The following is a 21,573-nucleotide window of genomic DNA, read 5'->3' on the forward strand; positions in this document are numbered from 1 at the left end:
TGGGCAGTTGGGTGTGAAACTTTGCTAAATCTTCGTAAAATAAAATAAGCATACTTTTGGGATGATAACATATTTTGCGGATATGAAAGATTAATTTGAATTTAAAAGGACTCATATGTTTTTTAAGCATGTATATTTATAAATATCTTACTTAATATTATTATAAATTGGTAGATATTATCATTTTATTTCCATATAGATAGATGACTTTTAGTTAGCTACTTAAAATTAAATTAAATTAAATTAAAATTAAATTCTTCAAACAGATTTACCTTGACAATGTGATGACTGATAAGTTTATGGAGTTTTTGTAATATCATTTTAAATGTCGCTTTATATAAGTGATTCCATTTATGACTTTCATGTCCATAAAAATACCTTTGCTTCGACAAACACTTTATCATTCCTTTCAATTGTTGTGTTACCGAGTAAGCCTGTAAGATATGTAAATCTTGTACACGTCTCAGATAGAGCACGCACTTTAATTAAACGGGTCAAGGATAATGGAGGGTCAGCTGTGAAACTTTTCCAGAACTGATTGCACTGCCACTTGCATCTGCCCGGCTGTGGTTTAATCATTACGTTTAAATCAGATAGAACCACTGCCCTCACCACAGACAGCACTCGATGGGTACAAGTGTTTCGCCTGCCTTTCTTTTTTTTTTTTGTTTTTTGCAACAACATTTTTCATTTTGTTTTATAGCTAAGCTTAACGAATGGTGGACACGGGTCAAGTCAAGTCTCGACACACATGGGTCTCGCAATTCCACGTACAAAAATCCCCAACCTCAGACCCCATACCTCGTTCATCGGCACCGTCATCGTCATCGTCATCGCCATCAACACTTGTCATTGTTGCAGGTGAGCTGTGAGCAGTAAGCAGTCAGCACTGATTTCAGTTGGCTGATAAAATTTCTGAGCCAAGCATTCGTTGGCCATTTGCCTGCTTGACAAACGCACTCCGCACGTACGGCTAATTAACGCGCGTTTTAAGGCCTCGCTCCCGTAATCCCCAGCCCTCTCACCCATTACCCCGATATCCAATATCACGGCTCCCCATCTGGCTGACTCCCCCTGCTTTGTCCCACTGGGCACGAGTCGCATTACGAATGCATTGTGGTACGACGCTCCGGATCTGGCCAGAATGTCCTACCAACGTTGATTGAGGGGGCATATGTTTTAATAGTTTAGTAGTTCACGTACTCATAGCGTCAAATATTTATATGTTTGATTTGGTTGAAAGGCAGGCAGAAAATTTTGAAAAATTTTACGAAAACTACAAATTACACTTTAAGTGGTTTTAAAATAATAAAATAAATAAATAAAATTAATAATAAATAAATAAATAAAATGTATCTATATAAGGAGGAAGTCTATCTATGGCTTATATGCATCTTGTAGTAAAGTTGAAAAGTGTTATATATAAAAGTGCAGAGCTGACCGACCAATCAAGATGTCCAACTTGGCCATAAATCTGCGCAACACCCAAACGAAATGAACAAAAACAGAAAAATAATGGCACAATGGCGGTCTGAGGAAATAGGTAGTTATGTTATGTAGGAAACTACAACGAGCCATAGTTGCTATATGTACAAGTGCTCAGTGGAGATCGCGAAGGTTGGCCAGGTGATGATGATGATGATGGTGATCATGATGGGAGGGAATGGTGATGCGAACAAGGTAGCCACCAAACAGAAAACAGACAACGCTTTATGGGCGATATTACCGTAAGATAATGGACCACCAGTCGGAGCCAAAAAAAAAACTTTTGGGCCTTGTCCGCGAGATACAGGTTGGTGAAATCTCGTCGGATTTGGATTTGGATGCGGAGTCTGGAACTGGGACTGTGACTGCTTCTCTGCACCTGACCCGAAAATGTTTCACATTGCGCGAGTTACAGTTAAACGCCATCTTTTCCATTGAATTTTGGCTGTTACTTTTCGTGAAGATCTCTTGTTACGGCGAGAAAGCAAGGTGCAAAAGGTTTTTTTTGAGACCCATCCAGTAGCCGGCAATTTGTTTGTCCAAAATGGCTGGTTGGGCCATTAATATGGGTAGAAAACACGGTCGCCGGAGGATGGCCCCAAAAATGAAATGAAACGACAGAAACGGCCACGCCTCGAGGGCGCAACGGTAAATGCCCCCCAAGACTGAGTTTTTTTTTATTATTTTTTTTTGGGGGTAGTGCTTACTTTTTCGACATTTTTCTGCAGTTTAGTCAGAGTTGCGAGTCGGATCTGATCCATGGTTTATTCACCTGTGCTGCTCATAGCCATTGTGCGCTTAAATTAAAATTTAAATTGCTATAACATTCGGTCTGTGGAGTGTTCGTTGTTGTTTATCTTAATGAAACTTTTAAAATCACTTTTAAGAGCGTCGGTCGTTTTGTCGGTCGGCGACTATTAAAGCATACGCTATATTTAAAGCTCACACTCTCTCGGATCTCTTTGATTTAAATGCATTTAATTTTGAGGCATGTGAAAATTAATTACATTTAATTAGTCTGGCCCCCAACCCATCCCATCCCGTTTCGTTCCGTTCTGTTCCCCAAATACAAGTTGCCGTTGTTTGCTTTTAATGGTTTGATAATTTCAATTTTCGTTTGCCCAATAATGAAAACGCCCGGCAACGTGGAAACTAATAAAACTTTAAACCCATCCAGTAGCACCGACTTTATGGCCCCTTCTCGAAAATATAAAAAAAAGTAGGAGTGTAGAACGATCTTGAGTTTGCATGTAGAGGGAAGGAGGAAGGTCACACGATTCTTTAATTGAATTTCAAACGAAATGTACTTGGGCTTCTTTTCAAAGCTAATCAAATTAAACGGAAGCAACGTTCTATTTTCTACTTAGCCTCTGTTTTATAAGTATTTAAAACGCATTTCAACGCAAATCAATTTGTATTTAACTCAATTGAGGTCAACTATTAGGGTGGTAGACCTTCTAATCTGAATCAAGGAAATCTGCTTTCGGTAGAATCTTACAAATAGCCAGTAAAGCTTAGGAGAATCAAGAAATTAACTTCAGTTCTTTATTGAACTTTAATGAGATCTTTCCATTATACTGTTCTTTCAGCTTCATTTAATTATAGTATTTGCGTTCAGTCAGTGTAAAGTCGCAAGTGGTAAATTATTTTTTTGTTTAAAACTATAAAGTCGTTTCGTTCATTATAATGCCCCATAAGATCTTCACATCTACGTATTTGCTGTTTTGACACCTGTCATTCGCCATTTAGACGGCGATTCTATTCTGAATGTGACACACAGAAATCTTGCCCCATGGGTTAATGTCTATCATCTGACTTTTGGCAAATGACAATAACTTTTTGTTCTCGAACACACACTTGAAATGGAACTTGTTTGGGCTCAGAGACCAGCTAGAACTACACAGAATGGCAAAAAGCAAGAATACTTTAATGTGCAATTAACGTAAATTTAATTAAACAGCAAACGGTGAACAGTCTAGTCGTCTAGAGATCTCACATCTAGTGACAATTTATTATGGCGCACAGTTTGGCATTCGTATAACCAAAACGTGGCACAACCGGGCGATTGGAGTTTGGAGATCGCCAAGAGCGTCGAGATCTCTTCATTTGTGGCACGCTGAAAACTGTCAACAATTTTGATGAAAATAATTGGCCAGCAGCTGTGGGCGACGACGGTACCAATTATGGTAACTGGGGGCGATAAAATGCGTACGTGTTCATAAATATTGTCAATTAGCAAAGGGGCCCACCGATCGATGGGCCCGAAGATATAGCAGAACCGAAAGGAGCCAGGGCTAATTGCAACCAGCAAACTGCAACTGCAACTGCAACTGGAAACAAGTTACGCAACAGTCATCAATGGGGATTGAGTTACATTTACGATCGGCGGATCGCTCGGGATGCCCCAACGCGGCGGCTGCGTTGATTGATCAAACGGTGACAATATGGCACTTACGGGTGCAATCAAAACGAGGATGGATTGGATTGATGGGATGCGCCCGCAATACTCGATCCCGATCCGAATCCGATCATTATTTTATAAAGCGTGCTGACTGCATAGCAAAGCGTTGCCATTGCTCGAATGCCGCTTGATTAGCTCCCGGTTATAGCGTCCCAATCGAGTTTTTTTTTATTTGCGATTGATGAGCACCTCGAGCTCCCCCAAGCTATTCACATTCCTCCCCTTGGTGGACATTTTCGGTCTCGGTAGTTAATTAAATTAATTAAATGTTGCAATTGCTGCTCGGGGGATTTGAATGGTGACGGTGTACTCAGAGGTTCAGGAAGTGAGTTATTGTTGTTGGTAGTGCATAAAATTGGATGGAGTGTTTCTTTATTTATAAGGAAGCTGAAGGGAAAGTTGGGTAGTAAAAAGGGAGTTCCTATGTTATGTAGGTCATATATATCATATGCAATTCAACACATTTTGCAGTTGAATTATATTTAAAAACAATCTTATTTATGAAATTAAGTAAGGCTAGCTACATTAAATTATTTCTTTTCTTTTTAATTTTCTATTGGTTTCTATTGGAAACCATCTTCGAAATCTTCGATTTCGAAAAAGTAGATGTCTTACACAAATGTTTCTGAAAGTGTGCACCATAAATGCACTTTCAACTGAGGACAGTTTTAGTTCCGGCTACTCAAGCGGGAAAAACGTATTAAATAACTAAGTCAAATAACACAACCATAAAGAGATCTCAGAATGGGTGTTAATCAATTATACGTCACTGGAAATTCGGAATTCAAAAACTTGGTAATAGCGACAATGGGCCAGCTCTGTGTCCAAACAGACATTGGCTTTTTGTTTTGTGTGGAGAAACGGTAGCTTTTCGATCAAATGAAATATTGCTACACAATGTTCGAATATTTTTTAGCTGTTTTTTTCAGTTTTATTGGGACGCTAATGAAAACGTCGGATTGCATTGTTCGCTCAAGAGAGGGCCGTAAAACATGAATAAATAAATTTGAGACTCGTGACGTTTGTAAAATATTTTAGCAACTCAATAAACCCAATTTCACAGCTACTAGGGCGACACGCTGGGACCACCGTCGACTTTTAAAAATTATATCCATACATTTGAAACGATAATTACTGGCTTACTGGCGCCAAAGTCTGTGGGCATCCCGGAATGGAACAGGACTGCGATTTGTGGCTTTTTGTCGGCTGGTTCCGCATTTTTCTGTGACCAGGCGCTCGCCGATTGATGGTGAAAATGTAACCGTCACTGGCTACATATGAGGAGCTGCGATTGAAACTGACTGACGGGCAGACAGATCTCAGCTCCTCCGGATGTGAAGCCGTGAGGATGTTGACGTTTAACTGTGTCGCTAATTGGGCGTTTTTTTTTTGTGCTTTTCGTTTGCGTTTAGCCTTCTCGTGCCAGCCAGTCCACGTCCTCCCCAACCTGACCCACCTGGCCAGCCTGGTGACAAATGACAATCAGCCGTGAGACATGGCCATCCATGTCCGCCAGACAGAAGTTGACTTCCTCTGGAGGTTCGCGATGCCTGGCCTAGCGGTTCAATAGGAATGTAGGTCGCATTAAACAGCACTAATTAATGTTGAAACGCATTAGCTGTTTCAGCCCATTAAAATTCCCTAGTAAATGTGCTTTATTGGAAAAATAACGGGTTGCAACGGTTAAGGGACTTGCATTAAATAAACACAGGAACTAAAAATATGTAGAATATTTATATATATTTAAAAATATATATAAATTTTGTAAGTAGTTTTCTCCCTTTCAACTAACTTCTGGAATGCCTTCCATTCACTTTACTATTTACTTAACTTAACTTATTCATACGAACGTCTACAAAGAATTTGACAAGCGCATAGCTCGCTAAACGTTTTCCAGAAATAGCCAAAAGCAAAAACCTTTTCCTTTCATTAAGCTCTGGCCACTCTTATGATTGACATGAAAATGCTTAAAGTTTACTTTAAAGCAATGATAGAAATGTTGACTTGGTTTCAGAGTCGTCAGGGGTCTACAAACCCAGAGTTATCCAGCACCTGCTCTGACCTCCTCCTTTGGTTCATTACACGAAATCTCGGCTTCTGGGTAAAACATTTTTTAATAAATATTATAAAATGGAAGCTGTCGGTGGCGGTAAAGGAAAAAAAGTAAATAAAACAAACACTTTGCGACAGAATTCATTTACAAGAAAAACAATTAAACAAAAAAGACAAAAGCGTTGACAAAGGAACGCAGTTAAAGACCCTAAACAATGTCAACTGTTTTTTTTTTCACATCGCCGCTCTTGGAAGCTGCTGTCGTCTGTGATTTAAGTCGGATTCAAGCCGCACCAACTGGCATCCATGGGCTACACAGACCGAAACCGAGATGGAGTGGGTACATGCGTGCACCAGCTCCTGGCCAGGCGGTCCAGGCCCGTCATAAAACAATTAAGTTTAATTTTGTCACCGTGCCCAGGCCACAAAGTAGCACCCATATCCCCAAGTCTCTTGGCAATTAACGCATGTTTCATAGTTGTTATTGTCGTTGTTGCCCGGGTAATTGTGCACCTGTTGCCGCCTTTTGTTACAACCGATGTGGTCGAGGTGCCACATCAAAGCAGTATACCACTATTTTGCCTTATATCTATTTTTTACATATAAATATGGTTTAAAGACTCCGCAAAACAGACGGCCATTTTGAATTTCATAAGTCCTGTCAACGTATATACAAAAATATATTCTTTAAGTTCTTAAAAATGAAACATGTATTACTTTCAAATCTCAGCCAAATCTATCTTAAGTTGTAAAAGGTAGAAGTTACAAAGATCTTTGGTATTTGCATATTCTTTGCAGCTGTATTAAACTTACTATAATGTACTAAACGCACTTTGAATAGTTGAGAAATTGTAGTATTGCTTTAACAGCATATTTCAAGAGCAATAGTTAACAATTCCAGTTAATTTTGGTTTGTGCTAACATTTAACATACTGCAGACGATGATTTTTTAGATCTTTCTTTCTCTCAGGGGAAAGACTACCCAACAATTCCTTGGGTCCACTGCAGTCGCTTATTAACTTTTTATGATCCTGTTTTAGTTGGGTGTTTTTTTATCATTTGTTGATAATAATTATGGTCATTTGTGATAATTGTGGGCTATTGTGTCATGTCTTGCAGGAGCCACTGGTTTATTTCTTTTTTTTTCGTTTGACGCGCACTTTAGTAATAATTAAGATAATTAGTTAACTGGTATGTGGCCCGGCCGCTGGTCGTTGGAAGAGTTTTCAGTTTATTAAATGAAAAGCTATGACGAAACACGGAGGCAGCACAGCGATCCAAAGATTTACGATGCCAGATTAGACGGTGTTTAGTCTGAGAAAAGTGAAAATCCTTTTCGGAAAAGGTCGTAAAAGTTGGCCACCAACCAACATATGATCGTAAAAACGTATTTGGTGAATGAAAATGCGTTTTTAATTGTGTGAAAATGAGGGAAATTATGAAAGAGATCGCAATGCTGGAATCATTCAATCCCCGCTCTAGATAAGATTTCTTCCGAGAATCGCCAACATGGAGAGAACAATGAAATGGAATGACAACTTCCTGATGGATGGCAATTTGAGAGCTATAAATCGCGATTGAAGTGCTCGTTTATCTTATCCCGATTGAATCGAGCACCACCCAAATAGTTGCCACAAAGAACTCTCATAATTAAAATATGCAAATTTCGCACTCTCCGTTCGTCGGCGCCATCAAAGTGAAGCAATAAACCACCAACACCAAATCAAGTCAACATATATATGTTTGTATATAGAGTCTGTTTTTGGGCGTTTTCCTTTTGGCGGTACTTGTTAACTTGTCACATCGTTAAAGATTTGATTGATTTTGCTCAGGAAGCCAAAAACATCTGGGCGGTCGCCACAAGATCTTAATGAGAAAATAACGTAGCGCATTTAAATGTGTGGCGGGGCCACTAAAGTTTATTGCGAAAAATGTCTACTTTGTGGTTGAAAGCCTGCACTGAAAGAATAAATATTTAATTTAAATTGAAATTTTAGGGTTGCATTTTCGATATTATGCCCGCTATTCCAAAATACTTTATTTAAAGGGGCACAACACGCCAGTTTAGAAATCATTTAAAATTTACAAAGTTTTTAAAGATATTCAGACTTCAATATTCTGCAAAAATAAGTATTTCTTGCAGTGACATCCTAGTTTAATCTATGCTCAAATTTGTAGTTAATCGTTCAATTTATTTTTTTTTTATTTTTTTTTATTTATTTTTTTTTATTGCTGGTTTTCAAGATTTATCACTATTCTTCACACAATTTCTCAATAAGCAGATCAATCGGCGCTCTCGCTCGCACACTTAAGTAGCCGTCTCGCTCACCCATGGGATTCCAATGAAATGTGTTTTCGAATAAAAATGGTCCATGCGATGCGATCGAATTTAAATTGAAAAATTTGATTTTAATTCTTGCATTCGAAATGTGTTTTCATTAACATAATTAACGTCCGATTAAATGTTTAGTATCGCCCTCCCGCTCATTTTGTGCCGCCATCCCCCTCTCGCTTGCGCCGTCTACTTGTTCGTTTTCGTTCGAATTGTTGTAAAAATAAAATAAATTACATTTTAACAGCAAAGAAAGTTCGCTTCAAAGACGTTGACAGCTATTCGTCAGTCCATTAAATTTGGGTTCGCTTTTTTTTTTTTGTTTCTGGGGGCTGTATTATCTGTTTATAGGATGCATTAAAAGTCAAACGATCTCGGGCGTGTTTGTTTCATCACTTTCGTGTGTTTTTCAATATGGGGGGTCCATGGGCGATTCAAGCTGTTTAAACAGGGGTCGAGGGGGTCGAGGGGCCTCCCCCCTTGATTTATGTTTGTGGCTCATTTATATTGAAATTTGATATATTCGAGCGCACGCTGTTCATTTTGCAAAAGCCGCCGTCTCCACTTCGTATTTTATATTCGAATTAATTGAAATGATTGTGATCTACAACATTGCCGAGCCATACGCCTCGCTTATACACACATATATAGTTTAGCCACTTTGGATCGGTATATATACATATATAGACGTGCATATATAATTCACGAATATCGCTTTGTTCGCGCTCTACTCTCCTTTGTCTCTGTCTCGTTTTCGGCGAACTTTAATTCCATCCATATAAATTATATCGCGGCTAGACAATAGTATAACACCTCCTAAATGCTGTTGTTAGGGCCCAGTTTTAGTTTTATTGCCAAGGCCTGACAAAATACATAAGTTTGGATGGGCGTTTGCATCAATGGGAATTGGGAGGTGGGCGTTACTTTAGAATTTTCATGCAAATTTTGAGCCATTTCCAAGCACTTTCAAGTTTGCCGATTAGTATTGAAAGTAAAGTGAATAAAACTATTTTTATAACTTTTTTTTTAAACATTTTTGGTTTATTTTTATTTTTATTATTTTTAGCTTTAAATATATTTAAAATAATAATTTTCGTAATTACTGTATTCATTTAACTCAAATACATTTCTTGGCCAACAAACGTGTTACCTGGAAATTCAGAACTTTATACTTTTGTTGCTTTCAGTTCGCCTTGAAAAATCAGAAAGTCCAAAAAGGTCGTTCAATCTTATTGCCAAAATGTTGGACCCACCATCGCTGGAAATAAACTTGGCAAATCAACACATTTGTCAAGCTACACATAACAAGGCGCAGACGAGAAGGTCCAAACCATCCAAAGATCCAAAGCCCCAAGAGCGAATAAAACCAAAAGGAAATTAAACGGAATCCGTAAGGAGGACAAACCCGAACCGGAGCGGTGAAGATCGGAGTTCGGAGGGGAAATCCCAGGCAGAGTTGATCACCCGCTGACAGAAAATCACTTGGCAACGCGGCTGATCATTAACCGATAACACATGACATTAAAGAGTTTCACAAAGAACTTTTAAACGCACACAAAATAAGATAAATGCCGACCACCCCAATGAGGGGGAACCAACCAGTCGACTGAACCAACCAACTCAACTCACAATCCCGACAATAACGAGCGGAAAATTAATAGTGTGAACAAAGAAGAAGAACCGTGGGGAAGATCGGTAGGTGGAGATGGAGATGGGGATCTGGGCATCTGAGATAGGTATCAGCTTACATTGGAGACGGCCCCAAAACGACGACGGTAGTAAGGAGTTGGAAATTTGTCAAAATGTCAACGGGTGAAACAGTTTTGGAGCGTTCATGCGAGTCACCTGGATGCGATGCGATGCGATGCGATGGGATGCTACGGATGGAGATGGAGCTGGCGATGGCGATGGCGATGGAGGGACTTCGTATGGGGCAGCCACGTAGCTTTTGTAAAACAAACCATTAGCAGCTAATAAACATTAGTCATGCTACAAAACAAAGTCTCCTGGAGTCTGCGCAGAGGCCCGATGATTTAGTGAGTGTAATTAAAACTTAAGTTTCCTTCGCTTCGCATATGTAAATTATGTGGCGGAATTCCACGAAATGCCAACCGAACTGAAAAAACGAAATACGAAAAAGAGTTTTTCAACTAAGGTTGAACAAGTTTAGTGGTGTTCGCCCGGTCCTCATATGTATAATTATAATGAATCGCCTGTTTAATCCAAATTTATGCAGATCGTGGTCAACCAAAGCGAGCAGCGCGTGTTGACAGTCAAACCATTATCAATCACTGGTGGCCAGAGGATCGGTAGTTGGCTAGCTAACCACTGGGCGCGGAGGATTTGAAGGGGCTACTCCGCCCGGTAATCCTGATAAGATCGTTTTGTAAGTGATCGTGGACAAATCGTGTACAAGATTGCGCCTTGCGCATTAGAGTCTCTATGCGCTTATTGGCAATTAGGAAACAGAGACTTTCATCCAATCCTTGTGAGTCAGAATATCAGCTCCATTTCACCGGATCTCATTCCATGTAGCTGTAAATGTATACCACTTCATTTGTATCTGCAGCTTCCTTGAATTCTCGTGGTGTGTCACCATTTTACTTCCTCCGAGTCCTCGGCCTGGATACCTTGTTATTTATGCGCCTTTTGTCCAATCACAAATCACTTGAGGAGCATTTTGTTTTGCACATTTTTATGGCCGCTACTGATGCTATGCAAGTCGAAGAAGTGGTCACAGTCCCTCCCGATATGGCAACTGAATTTAGTGGATCAAGTTTAAATGCTTCAGAATGCTATATTAAGGATGCCCTCTTAATTGGCATAGGTTATTTTCATAAATTTATGGAAAACATTAAAATATAATTATAGTTGCCTAAAAATTACATTTACTTCTAAGCATATTGTATTATCTGCTTAAATATAATATAAAAAATGATCGATTTTGGATTAATATTTTAATAAGACAACAAGTCCTAAATAAATACAATAACTAAAGAGGCTTAGAAACATATGTTCGCCCATATGGGATTATTTAATTCTTTTGTGCTAAGGTTAAGTTTTTTGCCAGTGTGGTCAATCATGAACCGTTAGCAACACTGTTTAAAATCGCAAGAAAAATACCTGACTTCCTATACACCATTTTGGCCATCGTGGCGGTTATGTCATCTAGTCCCTAGCTTCAATTCCTTCCCACACTCACACATGGCTAAGACTGCAGAGCCGTGACGAACCGGAGTCACCTCAAAAGATGATCGCTGCGCATGCGCATAACCGTAAGATTCACACATGCCTGGGAATCGGATTCGGAATCGGGCGAGGATGTGGATGTGGATGCGGATAAGAATGTGTGTGTTTGTGTGGATGAGGAACAAGAGAAATACATTTTGAAAATTTAACGATGCGCACATTTTATTACCGCAATTAATTACAAAAACAACGCGGCCAAAACGAAATCTTAGTCACTTTATCAGAGAGTGAGTCCAGTGGATACAAAAAGAAAGAGAGAAGTGCAGGGAGAGCGATCTGAAAGGAGCGATAAGCTTTATGATAGATGTGACTAGTAGAACGCTGCTAGCAAATGGTTCTGGGTCTGCAGATTGCAGCTCCTCTCGTAATTGGAGGCGCGACAGTTTGTCTCCAGCAGTCAAACTTGGTTAATTGGAGAAGAGACTCCCGGTCTACAAGAGAGAGCGATGCGGAGCGAGACCGACCTGTACGGTCAAACCTGTTTCTCGACCAATTAAATTCGAGAGCGGGAGCGCAAGCCAGGCTTTAGGCCCGGCCAAAAGACGATGACGGCTGCTGTGGCCTGTGAGGCCAAGACATTTCGTGTTTCGACGCGTAACGCGACAGTTGCCCGGCTAAAAAGCGCATCCGCCTCAGAAAATAGCCATCCAAAGCGGTACCGCCAGCGGTCTGTTAGTGATTCTTCGGCTTGGAGAAGAATGGGTTTCAAGCACGCCATGCTGCAGCGCAGTTACGACCTCTCGCCCTCGCCGGCGCGTACTTCACCCACCAATGGAGTCCAGAACTTGGGAGCTGGCGCACAGTTGCCACCTGCTCAAGTCACTGACTTTAGCATCAGCAAGATTCTGGGCAAGGAGCGTAAATCCGCTCAGGATACGAGCACGAATATCCTGGATCTCTCAAAGAGCAGCGGCAGCAGTATTAGGAGCCCTCAGGCTCTTGGAGGGCTGGCAATGCCATCAACTCCTTATGGCGCTGCCTACTCCATGTTGCCGCCAGATTTGGTGGCCATGGCCAATGCCACCAAGTTCTATGCCCAATTCTTCCCGCACTTACTGCCCGCCTATGCGGCTGCTGCAGCAGCTGCCGGCCTGAGTACTCCTCCTACATCGCCCTACCAAACGCATCAGCATCAGCAGCATTTGCCAAATCAGCAGAAACGCTTCTTTGCTCCCTATGTGATCAATGGTTCGGTTCCGCCACCACCACCACCGCAGCAGCATCAACAGCCTCTCATCCGCACCAAAAGCACCGCATGCACTCGTCCGGATTGCCCGGAGTGCTTGGATTACTACCAAAGATTGCAGACTGGTGGCTATAAGCAGACCGCACCTCTCATTTCACCCGCCGCCTCCTCGGTGAGCAGCTCCACCGGATCAGTACGTCCTGTAAGGGATCTGATAATGAGCGCCACTGGAGGAGCCGCCGGCACTAACATCTCACTGACCACCGTGACCAATCTGAGCCTGAATTCGGTCCAGGCGACGGCCGTCGGAATGATGCCCAAGATGACCGGAGGACTGATCACCACAGCCGTCGGCAGCAATAGTGGAGCAATCGGTGGCATCGGTGGATACAATGCCACATCTGCCGAGGAGATCAGCTACAAGTGCCGGATTTGCGAGAAGGTATTCGGATGCTCCGAAACTCTGCAGGTGAGATTTTATTATAACTATTTTAGTTTTATTACCATGGTGTTTTGTTTAAAAGTATATATATCACTTATGACAACCAAAGAAACCTTTAGTTATTAGTTTTTAGCTTTAGAAAAAATTATATTTTACTCCTAAATCCTAATCCTTTTCATCCTAAATATGTTTCAAAACTCAAAACCAAAGAATCAATATAATATTAAAATCTTTCAAATACGAGTAACTCACGAAACAAATTTATATATTTACAAAGTAAACAAAGTTTAAATTTTTTCTATTTCATTAGGACTACAACTATTAAAAAATATAACACAAATTTTAGAAAGAATATTCGAAATTCCCAACTAGAATTTAAGAATCAAAGGCTTTAGATTTGCCTGATTATAGTTTATTTTAGTCTGTTGCTGTTTAGTTATTAAAAAATACCACTAACAAACTTATACGTAAAGCCATTTAAGTACTTACACACAACCATTTGGCAAATGCGTATTTTTTAACAAATTATAAATGACAAAATATTTAATGATTATGTTCTTATCAACGAATTCGTATACATTCATCGCAAAGCGAAATGTGTTTTTGCGTAGTACTAAATGATTGAGAGTTATTATTGCAAAGCCATTTAAATATCTTTAGGAATTTAACTCCTTTCAAAACATCCAAGCCAAGAACAGCATTAACCTTTCACATGGCCATACATCACATAAGATATCGTTTGGCCGGTCCTCAAAGTCCAGAGCCACACGAGATCCTCCCAAAACGAGTTTCTTCACCAACAGATATACCATATGGATATGGGCGGGGCCTAAAAAACAGAGAAACCGTACTCCAATTGGAAGGCGGAGCTCCGAAGAAAAGAGTGGGGAGATTCAAGTGGAGTGGGGGAAGAGAGAGGCAGCGAAGAATTGAGTGCCTTATGCAAATCTCGCAAGCAACCCGTTCAAAATGGAGTCGGCCGAAAACAGAAACAGAAGCGGGCAAAAAAGAGAGAACTGGTTTTACGCATGGGTGCAGCTACAAGATACGTTAGAAAGAGCCAGTCGCCGAGCGAGCGAGAGGTAGTCACAAAATGGCCCCTTTGAGAAAGAACTCCAATTTGAGTAGCTAACTAACTGAATATTTTTGCCAGACACATTTGAAATTGCAACAAAATTATTACCAACACTGGTTAACATTCAATGTGTAACCGTCATATTTTTACATTTCTGGCTTACTTTGTATAAGTATAAATGTATTCAATGCTCAGATATCAGTTACTTTATATTAGAAATCTTCCAATCCTCACAAGAACTCATAACATACGGTATTCATTAAAAACTAAATTAAAATGTTGCTAGATATACTAATTTTGAAATCCTCTTTTTCAAAAACTAACAGGTTGAACAGTTGTAGAAAGTCTCTGTTTTATGGTTTTTACAACCGATTTTCAGTGGTTTTAATACAACTTTTAAATCTCTTACTATTCCTACAATATTACAACCTTTGCTAAGCAAATGTATCTTATTAAATGTATTAATCTTATTTGTCTATTATGTTCTTATTTCAGGCTCATGAAAAAACGCACAAATCGCCGCGTTACGAGTGTGCGGATTGTGGAAAGGGTTTCTCCCAGCTGCGGAACTACAAGTATCATCTGTCAGTTCACCGTGGAACCAAAGAGTTTGCAGCCGAATGTCCCGAATGCGGCAAGACATTCAACGATAAGGGATATTTGAGCAGTCACCTAAAGATTCACCGGAACCGGAAGGAGTACGAGTGTCCTTACTGTCCCAAATCGTTCAATCAGCGAGTGGCCTTCAATATGCACGTCCGGATTCATACCGGCGTGAAACCCCACAAATGCAACGAGTGCGGAAAGAGATTTTCGCGGAAAATGCTGCTCAAACAGCACATGAGAACGCACAGTGGTGAGAAACCGTATCAGTGCTCCGTGTGCGGCAAGTCCTTTGCCGATCGCAGCAACATGACCCTGCACCATCGCCTCCACTCGGGAATCAAGCCCTTCAGCTGCCCCCTGTGCCCCAAAGCCTTCACCAAAAAGCATCACCTAAAGACGCACCTGAACTATCATACCGGCTGCAAGCCGTATGTCTGCCCACATCCCAACTGCAACCAGGCATTCACCCAGTCGAGCAATATGCGAACCCACGCCAAGAAGTGCCAGTACCGTCCGTTGGATGGACTCACCGTCACATCAACCGCACTCCCAGTACCGGGAAAACAACAACCAGGTCCACCACCCACTTTGGCCATGGCCATGGCGCAAACTTTTCAAATGCCGCCACCTCCGGGAGTTCTAACACCTGGATCTGGTCCATCACAACCGCCGAGTCAGCAAGCCCTTCTCAGCAATCTCAGGACATTCTAAATGGGTGGAATCGTTGGGCCCGGCCAGTTTCAACCAAATTTGTGGCAATTACAAAGTACAGTACTTCCACTGTTGTTATTCATTTTACATTTATTTGCAATTAACGGTTTTGCTAGAAATAAAATTAGGAATAGACTTTAGTTTCTATCAAAATAAGCATATATATTTGCCAGTCAATAAAGTATAATATCAAATACAAAAGGCAACGGGGCTTCTGATTTTGGTGTCGAATTCTGCTCCTGAATTCTAGGAATTATATTTTGGATTGGAAATATGATTGAGAGTCATACTTTGCAATATCGCTTATACTCAGATAGCGCAGACTTATTTAATTTGAATCTGACAATGACAAAAATCAAAACAGTATCTATGTTTTTTTTATTAAACAAATGAACGAACCGTTGCAGTACATTTAAAATGTTTGTAAGTGCACTCTCACTCACTCAGATGGCGCCACCTGACAGTTTATCACCACTGTAAGTGTGCTGAGTAACAGAACGAAATCGTGCTGTTAAATTTTATTCACAGCTGTCCAAAAATCGAGTTGGCAGCCCTTTCCCCTCTAAAATCGAAAATCTGTTAAGATATCGATAGGTCGAGTCAATTGTCAGTGGTACCGTTTTGTGTGGTATGACCGTGTTGTGCAATTTTGTTAGAAATTTACAATATTAGCAAGCAAAAACACGCAGGAAAAGCGCAAAAAATCAGGAAAAAGTGCCTGCGGACTCAGGCTGCGGTGCGTCTAGTTGGCCGCTAAAGGCGTTCACCACATTCGATCGAACAGAGGATTCGATTCAGTTAATTTTTGCATTGGGCTCAATTTCACCACTGCACACGTGTCTGGAGCTTTCCCTGGGTTTGGTCACCTCCTCCGTGGATTGCGGACGGTCCCGTGGTAGCGCTGGGAAATGCCCAGCAGAGGGCGGCGGGCAGTTAGAGATTGTTCCGGCAGCAAAGAACCGGTCGCACCAAGAGACGCTGGTCACCAACGGCAGCAGCGGACTCTCCATGGCTGAGTTCTGGCAGCAGTTGACCAACGGCGCCGGAGAAGCGGGACCCAGCCATGAGTCACCCGCCATGGCAGACTGCAACGGAGGTCACGAATCGGCGCCAGCGGGTGGTTCCTACAACAGGCAGGGCAACAACAATTACGTGAACTTCAATCAGTTCATTATGCAGCACAATCTGGGTGGAGGAGCGCCCTCCAATGCCGCCAGCACTATGCAACAACCGCTGGGCAGCAGCTTCACAAACTACTCACTGGGCGCCGGTGGAGGTGCCTTTGGACTGAACCCACCAGTGGCCCCGAGTACCAGCAACTTTGTAAATGTGAGTCATCAATCTTCGAAGGTTTAAAATCAGATTTTTAGAATATATGTTCAATTCATTCCATTCCCTTTGCTTGAACGTATTTGAAATTAGGTTTAGTCCTAATCAATCAACTAAATCTCTATTCACCAAACAGTTTTACTCGCAGGCCATGTTCCCAACCTATCAAAATGGCGATGGCATCGCTAGAGTCACCCTCACCAGCAGCTATGGGTTGGACAATCCGAGCAACAGCACTTTTTCGAGTTTTTACACACCTTTTGGCACCAATCCGTTCGACTTCAGCGCTTCCAAGCTGCAGGCCTCGGCTCCGGAATTCGTGCCCAATTTCGCCAATCTGAGTCTAGAAGAAACACCGGCAGCCACTACGAACGGAAACAGCACTGCCAGCCTAGAGACTGCCATAAATGAGTCGAGACCTAGGACTCTGCGAGCTCAAGAACCACCTGAACGAGGAGCTAACAACCACCGCTCGAACAACAATTACGAACGGGAGCGTGAGCGGGAACAGGACCGGGACAGGGACAGGGATCGGGACCAGGACAGGGACCGTGACAGGGACAGGGACCGGGACAGGGACTCTAGACCCGGAAATACGCGACAACAACGCCGCTCCGACTATCGGGACGATCGGGAGGACCGGTACGAACGAAGCGATCGTAGGAGGCCGCAGAAGCAGCAACGCTACGACAATCATCGCAGCAACAAACGCAGGGATGACTGGAATCGCAACAGGGACCGCATCAACGGCTTTCCCAGGGCCGTTGACGATTTGGACACGAGCAATGAGAGCGCACACCCATCGCCCGAAAAGCAGTCGCAGCAAAAGCAAATCTCCCCAAGGAGAGGCCCACCGCAACCACCGGCGGATAACGAAAAACTATCGCAGCGAGAGAAACTGATTCGCGACATCGAACAGCGCCGATTGGAGTGCCTTGTATGCGTGGAGGCGATCAAGTCGCACCAGCCAACCTGGTCGTGCAGGAACTGTTATCACATGCTGCACCTCAAGTGCACCATCACCTGGGCGAGCAGCTCCAAGTCCGAAGTGGGCTGGCGTTGTCCAGCTTGCCAGAATGTGCGGCAGGAGTTGCCACGCGACTATCTCTGCTTCTGCGGCAAACTGAAAAACCCGTCGGTATCACGGACCGAATTGGCCCACAGCTGTGGCGAGGTCTGCTGCCGGATCGAGGGTTGTAGCCACGCCTGCACTCTGCTCTGTCACCCGGGTCCTTGCCCGCCGTGCCAGGCCAACGTGGTGCGCAGATGTGGATGTGGACGCAGCTCCAAAACGATGCAGTGCGCCATGAAGGAAGAGGTGCTCTGCGGCGAGATCTGCGACAAGGTGCTTAACTGTGGCGAGCATCGCTGCCAGGCGGAGTGCCACTCGGGCAAGTGCGAGCCGTGTCACGAGCAAGTGGAGCAGCGTTGCCACTGCGACAAGCAGGAGCGCAAGGTGCAGTGCACGCGAGAAACGCAGGACAAACGCCGCTATTCGTGCAAGGACAGCTGCGGTCAGCCGCTTCCCTGCGGCCACCACAAGTGCAAGGACTCCTGCCACGCGGGAAGTTGTAGGTAAGAATACCTAATCCAACTCATTTATAGTATAATTTTTAAATCTTTACTGCTTAAAGTTTTAATCTTTATATTTCTAAACCATTAACCACAAAAAATCGGGTGAAACCCGTAAATCTTCTTACCTTTCTAAAATATGTGCATTAACATCAGCATTGAATTTTATATGAGTCAATTTTATGCTAAATTATTCAACGTAGAACGTGTGCAATCGAGTCTTTGTGCAGAGTACTAAGAAACTCATACCATTAAACTGATAATTTGATTCTTTTCAGACCCTGCAAGCTGAGTCCCGAGCAGATAACCAGTTGTCCTTGCGGCAAAATGCCTATACCGGCTGGCCAGCGTTCAAGCTGCCTGGATCCGATTCCCACATGCGAGGGCATCTGCTCTCGGACGTTGCGTTGTGGAAAGCCGGCGCATCCGCATCAATGCGGAAGCAAGTGCCACTTGGGCCAGTGCCCTCCATGTCCCAAGCAGACTGCTGTAAAGTGCCGTTGCGGCCACATGGACCAAATGATCAAGTGTCGGCAGCTATGTAACAGAGCGGACGACGCCCGCTGCAAGCGACGGTGCACCAAGAAGCGCAGCTGTGGCAAGCACAAGTGCAACACCGAGTGCTGCATCGATATAGACCACGTCTGTCCACTGCCCTGTAATCGAACACTCAGTTGTGGCAAGCACAAGTGCGATCAGCCGTGCCACCGCGGCAATTGTCCGCCATGCTATCGCAGCAGTTTCGAGGAGCTCTTCTGCGAGTGTGGTGCCGAAGTGATCTACCCACCAGTGCCGTGCGGCACCAAGAAGCCAATCTGCAAGCTCCCTTGCTCGCGCATCCATCCATGCGATCATCCACCGCAGCACAACTGCCATTCGGGCCCCTCCTGTCCGCCCTGCATGATCTTCACCGCGAAATTGTGTCACGGCAACCACGAGCTGCGCAAGACCATTCCCTGCTCGCAGCCCAGCTTCAGCTGTGGCATGGCCTGTGGCAAGCCGTTGCCGTGTGGCGGGCACAAGTGCATAAAGCCGTGTCACGAGGGCCCCTGTCAGTCTGCCGCCGAGATCTGCCGGCAGAGCTGCACCAAGCCACGACCGAACTGTGGTCACAAGTGTGCAGCTCCCTGTCACGAGGGAGGCTGTCCGGAAACGCCTTGCAAGGAGCTGGTGGAGGTGCAGTGCGAGTGCGGCAACCGAAAGCAGAACCGCAGCTGCCAGGAACTAGCCAGGGAGCACAGTCGTATAGCCACCATCCAGCTGGCCTCGTCTATGGCAGAGATGTCACGCGGCAATTACATGGAGCTCAGCGAAATCTTGGCTCCAGCCAAAAAATCTAATAAAACGTGAGTGGTGGTATCTATTCAGCCGGACTAGTATTAATATTCGTACCATTTTGTCTTTAGTTTGGATTGCAACGACGAATGCCGTCTACTCGAGAGGAATCGTCGATTGGCCGCGGCCCTGTCTTCTGGAAATTCCGATACAAAGCTAAAGTCTCTAACCAAGTACTCGGAGTTTGTTCGTAGCTTCGCCAAGAAGAACGCAGCGCTGACCAAGAGCGTTTACGAGACATTGACCGACCTGGTAAAGTTGGCCAAGGAAAGCAAGCAACGCTCGAGGAGCCACTCTTTCCCCACCATGAACCGCGAAAAGAGGCAGCTGGTGCACGAGTTGTGCGAGGTATTTGGGATTGAATCGGTTTCGTATGACAAGGAGCCAAATCGCAACGTTGTGGCCACGGCCCATAAGGATAGGGTGAGTTCAACTTTGTAGAACACCAACTGAATCGTACTTATTTGGCTTAACTATTTGCAGTGCTGGTTCCCCGCCACGAGCATCATGGAAGTGCTGGCTCGCGAGTCCGGACAACGCCGCGTTCCGGTGCCCAGTAACAATGCTTGGGGCTTGAAGAAGTAAATCAAAGCCGTGTGGATAACTGTATACAGAGATATTCTACAGAGGTGGTCAAAAGTATTTTCACTTTTCACATTTCACTCAAATGCACTTTGTGAAAATAATTTTGACCACCTCTGTATATGTTTAATCGTTGGCGCTGGAAAATAACAGTTAAAAATGGATAGATAGATGATGAGAAAGGAAGCCAGGATGTGGATGACTTATTGATTGAACCTAAATGAGGAAAAGTTGGTGGATGCGCTGCGAGGACAATACAGAAGGATTATTGGCGTTACCACGTATATTTTCTAAATGATATCAAATGTTAGTTGAACCCTAGAATGCTAAATGTTGAATACTTGAATATGGAGTGAACTGGATAAGCAGGCACAAATGTGAAGACTCATGTTAACTAATCTGTTGTACGATGAATTTATCCAAATGCGTTGGCCACGTTGCATCTAAATACATCTAAAGGATAAATAAATGAGCATATAGAGCAGAGGGCCATTCTTGTGTTTTTTTTTAATTAAATAATTTCATGGTTTTAAAGGAAGAAATTATGGATTAAAACTTATTTCAAATTTCAATCGCGATGTTGCACCAAAAATCTTTAGTTGGAACACAATTTCTTTTATGTTGCAGCAATTAGCTTTCAACAGTGGTCAGTATTCAGTGCTGTAAGTGGTTGTTATTCAACGGTCGCTTGTTTCAAACTAAAGTAATTTCGCTTAGAACAGAAATCATTTCAAATTTTAAATAAGACCGGATTAAATATGTAGGACATACGGAGTACGTTGTGCTTCACCATTAGATAATTAAACTGGCACCGAAATGAAAATAACCCATGTGGAGGTGCTCAAGGGATATTCCACCTGCTGATCCATCCTGGTAGTCGAGGAAACTAGGAAATACCCCCCGGACTGCCCACAAGCCGAACTCGTTGCCATCTCGTTTCGGGCTATGGGCACAGGCCTCTAATTTGTTGCCATTGCCGTTGCCATTTTCACGAAAAACAATAAGCGGCGCCTGGGGAATAATGCCAAAATAAAGATGAAATGTTACGACAAGTCAGAGCGGCGAGGGATGAGAGCCCCGGATGAGGCCAACTCACGCACTCCGCCGGAACGCAATGGATGCGGGACTTGGGCCGGATCCGAAGGCGAAACGCAAG

At 43.1% G+C, this 21,573-nt stretch overlaps 2 protein-coding genes across 3 annotated transcripts; both read left to right on the plus strand.

Moving 5' to 3' along the window:
- The first annotated feature begins 11,324 nt into the window (after window positions 1-11,324).
- Window positions 11,325-15,768, plus strand: LOC6611335 (zinc finger protein 585A). Its single transcript, XM_002035846.2, has 2 exons — window positions 11,325-13,234; window positions 14,778-15,768. The coding sequence occupies exons 1-2, from the start codon at window positions 12,125-12,127 to the stop codon at window positions 15,597-15,599; spliced, it is 1,932 nt and encodes a 643-aa protein (XP_002035882.1). The 5' UTR covers window positions 11,325-12,124; the 3' UTR covers window positions 15,600-15,768.
- Window positions 15,769-16,607: 839 nt separating this feature from the next.
- On the plus strand, window positions 16,608-20,906 carry LOC6611336 (protein shuttle craft). 2 transcript variants are annotated; one of them, XM_002035847.2, is made up of 5 exons: window positions 16,608-16,928; window positions 17,065-18,503; window positions 18,779-19,846; window positions 19,907-20,258; window positions 20,319-20,906. In XM_002035847.2, the coding sequence occupies exons 1-5, from the start codon at window positions 16,608-16,610 to the stop codon at window positions 20,418-20,420; spliced, it is 3,282 nt and encodes a 1,093-aa protein (XP_002035883.1). In that variant the 3' UTR covers window positions 20,421-20,906. The 2 variants fall into 2 exon arrangements, with proteins under 2 accessions (XP_002035883.1, XP_032575152.1); XM_032719261.1 differs by having other exon boundaries at window positions 17,077-18,503; window positions 20,319-20,420.
- The last annotated feature ends 667 nt before the right edge of the window (window positions 20,907-21,573 follow it).

This window comes from Drosophila sechellia, chromosome 2L (genome assembly GCF_004382195.2).
Source record: "Drosophila sechellia strain sech25 chromosome 2L, ASM438219v1, whole genome shotgun sequence".
NCBI lineage: Eukaryota > Metazoa > Arthropoda > Insecta > Diptera > Drosophilidae > Drosophila > Drosophila sechellia.

Coding starts and splice junctions, on each gene's coding strand:
- LOC6611335 (XM_002035846.2), top strand. CDS start 12,125: ATGACGGCTGCTGTGGCCTGTGAGGCCAAGACATTTCGTGTTTCGACG. Junction 13,235..14,777: donor GATGCTCCGAAACTCTGCAG/GTGAGATTTTAT, acceptor TTCTTATTTCAG/GCTCATGAAAAAACGCACAA.
- LOC6611336 (XM_002035847.2), top strand. CDS start 16,608: ATGGCTGAGTTCTGGCAGCAGTTGACCAACGGCGCCGGAGAAGCGGGA. Junction 16,929..17,064: donor GTACCAGCAACTTTGTAAAT/GTGAGTCATCAA, acceptor TTCACCAAACAG/TTTTACTCGCAGGCCATGTT. Junction 18,504..18,778: donor TGCCACGCGGGAAGTTGTAG/GTAAGAATACCT, acceptor GATTCTTTTCAG/ACCCTGCAAGCTGAGTCCCG.